The sequence below is a fragment of the Mandrillus leucophaeus genome, unplaced genomic scaffold, assembly GCF_000951045.1.
Source record: "Mandrillus leucophaeus isolate KB7577 unplaced genomic scaffold, Mleu.le_1.0 Scaffold809, whole genome shotgun sequence".
Classification (NCBI taxonomy): domain Eukaryota; kingdom Metazoa; phylum Chordata; class Mammalia; order Primates; family Cercopithecidae; genus Mandrillus; species Mandrillus leucophaeus.
Window position 1 is genome coordinate 716,807 of NW_012108797.1, and position 12,111 is coordinate 728,917.

A 12,111-nucleotide genomic window follows, 5' to 3' on the forward strand; every position below is an offset into this window, starting at 1 on the left:
ATATAATTTATGCTTAAAGCACACTTTACAATGCCATTAAAGATGTTGTTAGGGATCCCGAAAATTTCAGATCTATTTTCTTGCCTACTGGCATATAAATAGGAAACTTGGTTATGACTGGCTGACAAAAACTTCTTATACTTCCACATATTTTCCTCCTTTTTACTCTCATAATAAAATGTTTTTTTTATGCTGCTTAGGGCAACTTTTGCCCTAATCTCTGAACATCTCCTCTACACTTCAGGCCACTCAAATGCCCCAAATAATTGAGCTCGAAATGGAGGTCAAGACATCAAGGAGTAAATTGTAATGTATTTTTTATATTAGTGCTGTCATGGCCTATTGTTGAGGCCCTGGTTAGAGACCTGTCAGTTCCCCTTTTTGGGTTGCTGATTAACTCCACACTCTAATCACTTCCCTTATCAGGTGTTCACACTCTGGGCCACTTCAAACCAGCCCTAACCACCTAGGGGCCAGGTATAGACAGCTAGGGACAGCCCTTATACTCTGGAGCCTGAGAAATTATTCAAATTAGCCAATACTCAGGGAACCAGTGAAACCTAGCTAATCCCACCCCACTTGCCATAAGTAAGCTGCTCCTTACAGCTCCAATTTGCTGTTACCCAGATGCAACCCCCTGTGTGGTCTTGCCTTGTAGCCTTCTCTAGTTTGGAGCCATAAGTAACAAAAATTCTGCCTCTCATTTTTCCAAGTGACCGTGTGTTGTGTCCTGCCATCAAAATAATCTTAAAATCTTATAAAACAACACTAAATTACACCACATAAAAAATTAATTCAAAATGAATCAAAAACTTAAATGCAAGAGCTGAAACTATGAAACCCTTAGAAGAAAGCAAAGGGGTAAATCTTCATGACCTTGGATTTGGCAATAAATTTTTAGATATAACACCAAAACCATGAACAACAAAAGAAAAATAGATGAATTGGCCTTCTTCAAAATGAAAAACTTTTGTGCATAAAAGGACACTATTAAGAAAGTGAAAGAGAACCTATAGAATGGGAGGAAATATTTACAAACCATATATCTAATAAGGAACTAATATCCAGAATATATAAAGAACTATTACAACTCAACAACAAAAAGCCAAACAACCTAATTAAAAAATGAGTAAGGATATGCAGAAGATTGAGACTGGATCCCCGCTTCCTTACAACATATACAAAAATCAACTCAAGATGGATTAAAGACTTATATGTAAAACCCAAAACTATAAAAACCCTGGAAGACAACATAGACAACACCATCCTGGACATAGAAATGGGCATAGGTTTCATGACAAAGACACAAAAAGCAATTGCATCAAAAGCAAAAATTGACAAACGAGATTTAATTAAACATAGGAGCTTGTGTACGGCAAAAGAAACTATCAACAGAATAAACAGACGACCTACAAAATGGGAGAAAATATTTGCAAAGTATGCATCTGACAAAGGTCTAATATCAAGCATCTATAAGGGACTTAAACAAATTTACAAGAGAAAAACAACTCCATTAAAAAGCGGGCAAAGGACATGAACAGACACTTTTCAAAAGAAGACATACATGCATGCTCAGTATCACTGTGGAAAGTAGTGTGTCGGTTCCCCTAAGAGCTAAAAACAGAACTACCATTTGACCCAGCAATTCCATTACTGAGTATATACCCAGAGGAATGTAAATCATTCTACCACAAAGGCACATGCACACGAATGTTCACTGCAGCACTATTCACAATAGCAAAGACATGGAATCAACCTAAATGTCCATCAATGACAGATTGGATAAAGAAAATGTAGTACATATACACCACAGAATACTGTGCAACCGTAAAAAAAGAACGAGATCATGTATTTTGCAGGAATATAGATGGAACTGGAGGTTATTATCCTCAGCAAACTAATGCAGGAACAGAAAACCAAATACTGTGTGTTCTCACTTACAAGTGGGAGCTAAATGATGAGAACTCATGAACACAAAGAAGGCAACAGCAGATATTGGGACCTACTTGAGGGTGGAGGATAGGAGGACGATGAGGATTAAAAAACTACATACTAGGTACTATGATTATTATTTGACTGATGAAACAATCTGTATACCAAGTCCCTGTGACATGCAATTTACCTATGAAACAAAGCTGCACATGTGCCCCCAAACCTAACATAAAAGTTAAAAAATAAAAAACAAAAATTGGCAAAGCACTCGAATAGATTTCCAAAGGAAATATATGAATATCCAACAAACCCAAGAAAACATACTCAACATCATGGGTCATTAAGAAAATACAAATCAAAACCACTTCTCTCCCACTAGGATGATAAATATAAAAAATAGAAATTAACAATTGTTTGCAAGGATATGGTAAAATTGGAATCTTGCTGATAGGAATGCAAAATGTTGCAGCTACTGTGGAACACAGTTTGGCGGTTTCTCAAAAATTTAAACATAGAATTACCATATGACCCAATGATTACACTCCTAGCTATATATGCAAGAGAAATAAAGACATACACCCACACAAAAACTTATACATAATTGTATACCTAAATGTGGTAGCATTATTCACAACAGCCAAAAGTCAAAAACAATCCAAATATCTATCAACGCATATTGGATAAACAGAATGTGGTATGCACATAAAATGAAATATTAATTCATAAAAAGGAATGAAGTATTGCACATGCTACAACGTAGATGAACCTTGAAAACATTATGCTAAGTGAAAGAAGCCAGACACAAAAGGTCACATATTGTACAATTCCATTTATGGGAAATATCTAGAATAGGTAAATTCATAAAGATAGAAAGCAGATAAGTCATTGCTAGGGACTAGGGGGAAAAGGGAATTAAGAATGACTGCTTAATGGGTATGGGGTCTCTTTTCAGACTGATGACACTGTTTTGAAACTAAATAGAGGTGATGGTTACACAATATTTTGAGTGTACTATACATGTCACTGAACTGTACACTTTAAAATAGTTAATTCTATGTTACATGAATTTCTCTTTTAAAAAGAGAATAAAGATAGCACGATTTGGAAAAAAATGTATACAGAAGTATATTCTTTGGGTCAACGGCCTTCATCCTTTTAATATTACATACCCCTTTGAACATCTAATGAGAGCAATGGACGCTATTCTCAGCAAATGTGCACATACAATAAAAATGTATATATCCAGCCTAGGTGCAGTGGCTCATACCTGTAATCCCAGTGCTTCAGGAGGCTGAGGCAGGGGTCTCACTCGAGATCAAGAATTGGAGACCAACCTCGGCAATGTAGGGAGACACTGTTTGTACAAAAATTTAAAGAAATTAGCTGGGAGTTGTGACGTGCACCTGTAGTCCCAGTTACTCAGAAGGTTGAGGCGAGAAGATCCCTTGAGCCCAGGAGTTCGAGGCTACAGTGAACTATAATTGCACCACTGAACTCTAGCCTGGACAACAGAGTGAAACCGCCACACACACACACACACACACACACACACACGTTTGAACATAATTTTAGGGGTTCATAGGTTAATAATGCCTGAACCCAAGGAATAGATGAGCTCTCTTTAACATGGCTCAGCTGCTATTTGTGTCTTCCCCTTCTTATCTCTTTGTCAAGCAGCTTCTTCTTCTTTCTATCCTTACCTTATGGTTTCCTCTTTTTCATGATGTCAACTTGCTTATATAAAATAAAAACATACATCCACACAAAAGCTTATACATGATTGTATATGGTAGCATTATTGACAACAGCTAAAAGATGAAAATGACTCAAATATTCATCAACATGATGGATAATCAGAATGGGGTGTGCACATAGGACAAAATATTATTCAGGTTCCTAGGGTACAGATCTTCTCACAAGAGTGTGCATACTCCACTACTTCCTCAACATATGCAATTTTACATACCATTTCAGGTGGCCCACAGACTTCATCAATTGGGAATACTTGGTCTAGGTCAATATGGACAGCATGGCAGAACTCCTTAGACACTGGCCTAAATTTGCTGAGACAGTCATAGTTTAGTATGGACTGACAGGCAGCAACCCTGCAGCAAGGTTAGGCTCCCTCTGGGTTCCTTGGAGATACAGAGTTTGGGGGTGAGAGGCTCACTAGACTGCACCAGACTGCACCTTTTAGGCTAGGCAGGAGGCAGCAGACAGGGTCTAGGGAGGTTTTCACTCAGGCACTGTGAATAAGGGCAGAGAACAGGCAGGTTGCAGAGGACTCTACCCCAGCAACCACTTCTTCAGGCCTCATGGAGGCCCTCAGCTGCAAGGGTCTAGAAGAGATCTGTTCTGGTTTTTTAGTGGCAGGAACAATGCTCCACTCTCTGCTGGGGCTGGGTTATCCCTGTGGGAATTAGAGGCAGGGAGGAAGGAAGGAGCCAAAGTGACTCATATCACCACCTTGGTCACCTGTCCAGGTATATTCTTGGAGTGAGCAACAGAGTCATGTGCCTGAATGCAGGGGATGAGAAACTCTAGAATATGAGGGGGTGGAGGACAACACCTTCCCCTGATCTTGGCAGAGCAGGGAGGATAGGACCATTACTGCATCATTCACATCTCCTGCTGCCTTGGTCTCACAGCTCTTCCCTTTGCCTAGAGCTAAACCTTTGAATGAAAATAGCCATGGGCCAAATTTTTTAAAGAGACATTTTTGAATTTTCTGTCAACCATCAGATTCCAGCAAGTCTATTTAGCACTCAGTAATCGTTTGGGAACATTAAGAGAGAGAGTGTGTGTGTGTGTGTGTGTGTGTGTGTGTGTGTGTGTGTGTGTGTTTTAAATAGAACGTGAGAGAACCAGCTATTTATGAATTTTTTAATGTATATTTTGCTTGTTGCCAATTGAATTCCTTGTGTACATGGCAAAAGATAATATTATGAATTTAATTTGGTCTCTCTTCTGAGTAGAAAATTTTGAAATCTTTTAAGTTTTTCTCTCTCTTAAACACTTTCTCATAAATGAAATTGCTTTATTTAATTTTGTGCTTATAAGAATAATCCATGCTGAGGAGAGTGAATTAAATAAGACAAAAAAAAAATTTTTTAAATAAAACCCCTATTTTGACTACTTGTATCCCTACTTGACAATCTACCTTGTACCCATTATGAGAAGACCTGGTCCACAGGCAGAATGAACATCAGTGGCTGCGTGTAGAATTAGATCGAGTAGGTGCCTTCGGATAAAAGGAGAGAAAGAAAAAAATTCCTCCGAGATGTACCAATGGCCAACAGCTCTAGAAGAAGGTGCAGCCCCTCCCTGATAACCACGGAAGAATAAATACATACCACACAGAGAAAGGGCCACATTTGACCTCTGGGATTAGCAAAGACCAAAATTAGTGACAGGGCCCCGTGCTGTGGGGCGAGAGAGAGGGCTAAGCGGGGGTCGGGGGTGCGGAGGGCGCTCAGACGGAGAGACTAGTGAAGGGAAGAAGTGGGCTGGCTCCTGACGCACTTTCTGCGGGTGGGAGGGGAACTAGGGACCCGAGCCCACTGGTGACGTTTTTCTCACGTGATCTGAAGCCGACGTGTGCAGAAGTCCCTCTCCTCCAGGTACCAGCTCTCTGTTTCCGTGGAGGAAGGCAGACTTCAGACTGAGGGACAGAGAAGGCAACTGCCCTACAGCCTGCAGGTCGGTACAAGTCGGGGACCCCTGAGGTAGGGATGGTAATGGACATAGGCTACAGAGGATCGGATCTGCTTTCTAGATACCGCCCCGTTCCACCCCCATTCATTTTGGCGCAGAAATTTTTTTGTGTTGGGCAAGAGGTATGGGTACCAGCTTTTATTTCCCTGGAGAAGTGCAGGCTTCTGGCAGAAGGAAATGTGAGAAAGAGTCATTTTCCCGAGATGGCTACGAACCCATAGCCGCCTGTGGATCCCTGCGGTTGGGATGGCAGAGGGCAAAGACCAGAGGGGGTCCAGGACTGGATTCTCTCCACTCCTTTCCCGACGCTCACTCATTTGGTGCAAGAAATGGAGGGCTTGGTGCGGGGCGGGGAGGGGGGAGGGGGGCGGAACTCGAGAGAGGTCAAGGGTTGAGAATTGGGTACCAGTTGGGAACTCCTAGGAAGCGGGCGACCGGCGATGTCTGATGGAGGAGGAGGAGGACCAGGGAAGAGAACAGCGATGAAACGGCGAGAAAACAGCCTGATCCCTGCAAGGCAGCGGGAGGCGGGCGCAGTCAGTGACCCCAGGCTGCGGAGGGCGGACCCTGCAACGGGTCCAGGCCTGAGTTCCCGGTGTCTTTTCTCCATCCTCCTTCCATTTTGGAGCCGGAAATGGTGGGCTAAGGGGGTCAGGGGAAGGAGGTGCTGTAGAAAAAGGGAGACAGAGGTTTGATCTGGGGATCAGCTCCCTATCCAGGAGGAGTGGCTTCTGAACTAGGAGGATTAAGATGAGGTAGCAGCAAGACCAAAAATGTTACCGGGTTTGGAAATAATTTGTCTCTTGCATTGCAGAAAAATGTGGGCTTTCTGTGTATGTGGGGAGGAAGGAGGTGGCAGGGGTGTTTTGGACATTTCTGCCTGGCCCCCTGTCTCTGTCACCACCATTTTCAGAGAAGTGGTGGGCTCTGCTATTTGGCTACCCTGAGGTGAGGGATTTGGAATGTAGAGATCTGAGTGCAGCAGAACACTCTGTCTTCAGAACATCCTTGTCTCTAACCCCACTCATTTTCGTGCCAGAAAAGTGAGATAAAAATTTGGGAGGAAGATTCAGAAACATAGAAACGCTTTGGAAATAATCTTTCTCGCCTATTTCCCAGAAGTAGAACAATGGAGGCTCTTAAGAAGGAGCTGCGGAAGGGGAATCAGAGAAGGCAAGGGAAAGGGCAAGGAGGTGATAGGAGCTGGGAAAGTTTTGACAAATAAGGTCCCAAAGAACCAGTGTCCAAGTTACCAGTCATTCACTTTCTCAATTTCTCATTCACCCACCTGTTTCTTGTCTTTCTGCAGGTCTTCAGGTCTGTGGTTGTGGACACTAACCCAGACAAGAAAAGGAAAGACCTGCAGTATCAGTGCAGGTCAGTGGGAGAGGGCTACTGCACCAGGACCCTTGGGAGTAGGAGTGACTTAAGCCAGAACAGAAGTTGGGGAGGCCACTGCCTGCCACCCCTCCTCCAATCCTCCCTCTTGCAGTTTCAGGATACATGACTGCTGTCAAGACCCTAAGGGAATATGGTGATCTATGGCTGGTGAGGATAGAGGGGAGAATAAGAAAGTAAGAGAATGGAGATGTAGCATCTGTGATGCCCCTTGAGGATATAAGAGTAGCCCTGAAATCTGAGAACTGGCTATGGTTCTGTTCTGTCTGCAGTTTTATAAGTCTTACAACTGCTTGTAAGGGGAAAAAGAAGAAAACTGCCCAGGATTTCTGCAGGTCAGTGTAAATTGGAACTACTCAGTTAAAATTGGTATGGGTAGGCATAGCCAAGGCCAGAGCAAAGTTTAAGGGCCAATATGCTCCTACGCATTTCTCAGGACATCCTCCTTAAATGCAGGGAGAAGCACCTGTGGAAGTTTCTGTAAGACTGGCTCGTGTGAACATGTGTAAAGTGAAAAGGAAAGGAAGGAATGTAAGGGTGGGAGTGTACCTGGAAGATGGGATAGGGTCAGGAAAACCTTAAGTTAAGAAAGGCAAGTACTAGCAGGACCTGTGTTCAACTCCCAAAGCCCTAGTGTCCTGTGTCTTCTTTTTGTCTCCTAGGAAAGGCAAAGAAGGGAACATCTCGACATGGAAAAGCTCTACAAAGAAAATGAAGGAAAGCCAGAGAATGAAAGAAACCTAGAAAGTGAGGGAAAGCCAGAAGATGAAGGAAGTACAGAAGATGAAGCAAAGTCAGACGAGGAAGAAAAGCCGGACATGAAGGGGAAGACAGAATGCGAGGGAAAGCGAGAGGATGAGGGAGAGCCAGGTGATGAGGGACAACCAGAAGATGAGGGAAGCCAGGAAAAGCAGGGCAAGTCCGAAGGTGAGGGCAAGCCACAAAGTGAGGGTAAGTCAGCCTCCCAGGCAAAGCCAGAGAGCCAGCCGCGGGCCGCCGAAAAGCGCCCGGCTGAAGATTATGTGCCCCGGAAAGCAAAAAGAAAAACAGATAGGGGGACGGACGATTCCCCCAGGGACTCTCAGGAGGACTTACAAGAAAGGCATCTGAGCAGTGAGGAGATGATGAGAGAATGTGGAGATGTGTCAAGGGCTCAGGAGGAGCTAAGGAAAAAGCAGAAAATGGGTGGTTTTCATTGGATGCAAAGAGATGTACAGGATCCATTCGCCCCAAGGGGCCAACGGGGTGTAAGGGGAGTGAGAGGTGGAGGTAGGGGCCAGAAAGATTTAGAAGATGTCCCATATGTTTAATGTCTTTGGCCTTTAATTCTGATTTCTCTGATGGGAATATTGCCAGTCCTGCTTTTCCTGGCAGGCATTTGCCGGGCTATGTGCTTTAACCTTAAGCTGATACTTTCCTTTAGGTGTCACTCTTGTTACCAGCAGACTTTTGACCTACCTACAGTGCTCTGTCTTTTAGTAGAGGATTTTCACCCATGTGCATGGAATAAATGTTCATGGTACATTGTAAAATAACAATAAAAAAGAGTTTTCAGAACCATGTATACAGTATCAGTCCATTTCTGAAAAAATAAAATGTTTACATAATACATCCATACATGGGGGACACTATGCAATTGAGTAGAACAAAGAGAAATAATGATTTTCTTTGTGTGGTGGGACTGAAAATTATTCTTTTTCTCATCTGTACTTTTTTCTAATCTAAAAAACACAGGCTATTTTTGTTTTAAAGGAAGTAATAAAAGGTAAACAAAATAGGAAAACAGTAAATACTAAGCAATCAAAAGAACTATTCATTGATGATATGAAGGCAGTGGAGACACTTACAATTCTTGTTATTGGAACACAAAATGGTAGATAAAACTCACATTACTCCTGGGACTTGAAGTTGGAGGAATCAACCAGGCAGTTACTACAGATTCATTGCTGTAAGAGACAGCCTTGTGTGAAATGGGGCTAAAACTTACCTCCCAGGACTGTGGAGTAGATCAGATGTGACGCTTGAGTCTGTGACCTATGTTAGGCTGGCTCCTGCCCTCTCCCCTGCACTAATAGTACCAAGTCAGACAGTTGGTGAGGGTGTGGAGTGTTGCTGAGGGAGATCTCACCTGTGCCTAAAAATAGGTACAGGAAGCTGAGAGATAGGTGCCACTTTCCCCTGGGTGATGCCACATCTGTTAGGTATTGTACCCCCTCTTCAGGATCCTGCACCCTCTAAGGCCCCCATTGTTGCTGGTGGGCTAGAGTCTTCAAGGTAAAAAAGCCCTTTAGATTCATCTGAAGTCCCTGGTGAATTGAATTCCCAATAGGTACCCTTCTGTGGAAAATGTCCCTCTTTTCTCTTTATAGTTATGTTAATACTGATGTGAAATGTGGGAAAAATGCTTCATAAAACCTTAACTAATATATTTGTCAGGCATTACAATTACCTCACTAGACTTGACCTTTAAAGCAGAGTTTATCTTACTCATTTTGTTACTCCACAGCACATAATAGAAGCTTAAAAAGTAACTATGTTAGTTATTGAGTCAGAAGACCTCAGTTCTTGGCCCAGTTCTGCCCCTGATTGAACACATAGCCTTGAAACTGTAATGTTATTCTTTAGCAACGGATACTTGCCACATCAAAAGGAACACAGCGGGAGATGGATTATATCAAAATTCATTGCTAAATGATTTTAACATTGGATATAGTAGTGTTTTTCAAAGTTTGCTACTTACTAGCAGACCTCTTGCATCTAAATCACCTAAATATCTTGTTGAAAATGCAGGTTCCTGGCTCCCACCTCAGACCCAATGCGTCAGAATCTCTTCTGATTTGTCTCCACAATGTGTGTGTGTGTGTGTGTATGTGTGTATATGTTTGTGTGTGTGTCTGCATGTGCCTTTTGCTTTTAGCTCATTTTCATTTTTATCAAATGAATACACACACAAATTTTTTAAATCCTATAGTACAAGAGTTTTTTTAATTATTAAAAACTGCAGTTTTCCTTGCCATTCCACATTCTCACTCCCCAGAGGCTACTACCATAGGCAACTACCATAATTTTGTTTTATTCTGACATTTACCTCCATATTTCTGAATAATATGTATATACTGCTATTTATTTTTTAACAGCTTTATTAAAAGGTAATTCACATACCATAACATTCACCCTTTTACAGTATACAATTCAGTGGTGTTTAGTATATTAGCAGACTTCTGAAGTCATTATCACCATCTGGTTCCAGGATATTTTCATCACCTTAAGAAGAAATCCCATATCCATTAGCAGATAATGTCATGCCCACTCCCGTGTTCTCCTAGCATCTGGCAAGCACTGACCTCCTTTCTTTCTCGATGGATTTGCCTATCCTGGACATTTCATATTAATTGGATAATACAATATTTGGTCTCTTGTGTCTTGCTTCTTTCACTTGCCGTATTTTCAAGGTTCATTCATGTTATAGCACATATCATTACTGAACTTTGTATACATATTTTGTGTGTAGATATATTTTTGATTCTCTTGTGTATGCACCTAGAAGTGGAATTGCAAAGTAATGATAACTCTGTTTAGATTTTGAGGAACTTCCAAACTGTTTTCCAAAGCAACTATGGTATTTGACAATCCCACCAGCAGTGTAGGAAGTTTCCAATTTATCCATATCCTCACCAACACTTGTTATTGCCTGTATTTTTTATTTAAACCATCTTAGTGGATATGAAGTGGCATCATATTGTGGTTTTAATTGGCATTTTTCTAATTGCTAATGATGTTCACCATCTTTTTATGTGCTTATTGGCCATTTGCGTCTCTTCTTTGGAGAAATATGTATTCAGATCTTTTGTCTCTTTCTAAATTGGATTGTTTTCTTATTGATGAGTTGTAAGAGTTCTTTGTTTATTCTGAACATAAGTCCCTTATCAGATATATGACTTGCAGCTGCTATTTCTTGACTTGTTTATTTTAGTCATTAAGATTTTCTGATATGATAATGGAGTAATTCTTTCTTACCATCATAACCCCATTATCTATTGCCTACCCCCAATATAGCTTTACCACATACAATGTTTATTTTAGCAAGCATCCCAGTGACTCTGTTGCTTAACTTGGAGGACCATTTGTGTTTGTCAGGTTAGGCTAAGTTTATGCTGAGGTAGCTAACAACTCCTACACCTCAGTAGCTTAACACAGCAAAGGTTTCTCAAACTTCATGAAGGTTGGGGATAGAGAGGCTCTGCTCCTCATAGTCTGTCAGGATCCATTGCAGCAAAGAAAGAGCGTGTATGAGGATCTCACAGTCACTTTTCTACACTGTGGTCTAGAAGTGACAAAAATCACCACTATTCATAGCCCACTTCTTCATATTTCTAGCTCCTTTAATTCTGACAAGATTTCTCAGAGAGCTGTTATTTATGCCCTCTACATAAGAGATTGATTTCTGAGAGAGTTGTTATTTATGCCCTCTATATAGATGATTGATTTCTAAGAGAGCTGTTATTTATGCCCTCTATATAGGTGATTGAACTGAGGTTCAAAGAGAAAAATGATTTATTCAATGTTCCATTCCAATAAAGAGAAGAGCCCAGATTGAAATCCAGGTTTATCTGGCTCTAATGCAATAATTCTTAGCTAGTTTCCTTTCCTTTCCTTTTTTTTTTTAGACAGTGTCTTGCTCTGTCACCCAGACTGGAGTGAAGTGGTGCAATCTCGGCTCACTACAACTTCCGCCTCCTGGGTTCAAGCGATTCTCCTGTCTCAGCCTCCTGAGTAGCTGGGATTACAGACACATGCCACTGTGCCTGGCTAATTTTTGTACTTTTAGTAAAGACAGGGTTTCATCATGTTGGTCAGGCTGGTCTTGAACTCCTGACCTCAAGTGATCCACCCGCCTCAGCCTCCTGAAGTGCTGGGATTTCAGGTGTGAGCCACCACACCCAGCCAGTTTCCTTTCCTAAACCAAGGATTTCATTTTCGTTTTCACTTTATTGTCCAACCAGTCCTTTAGGATGTCAGCAAAGTGATGTTTCCTTGGATGACAAACCTAAAGAACAAGGCTCACAG

General features: G+C 41.6%; 2 protein-coding genes across 2 annotated transcripts in view; both read left to right on the forward strand.

Moving 5' to 3' along the window:
- The window catches only part of LOC105530266 (protein BEX1), a 270,313-nt gene that overhangs the window by 22,863 nt on the left and 235,339 nt on the right, over positions 1 to 12,111 (forward strand). The gene's annotated exons all lie outside the window — the stretch shown is intronic.
- TCEAL5 (transcription elongation factor A (SII)-like 5) lies at positions 6,950 to 8,606 on the forward strand. The gene is made up of 2 exons (XM_011967705.1): positions 6,950 to 7,023; positions 7,707 to 8,606. Exon 2 carries the CDS (start codon positions 7,734 to 7,736, stop codon positions 8,352 to 8,354), a length of 621 nt encoding a protein of 206 aa, XP_011823095.1. The 5' UTR covers positions 6,950 to 7,023; positions 7,707 to 7,733; the 3' UTR covers positions 8,355 to 8,606.

What these genes read in the sequence shown, in the direction of transcription:
- TCEAL5 (XM_011967705.1), top strand. Translation starts at nt 7,734, where the DNA reads ATGGAAAAGCTCTACAAAGAAAATGAAGGAAAGCCAGAGAATGAAAGA.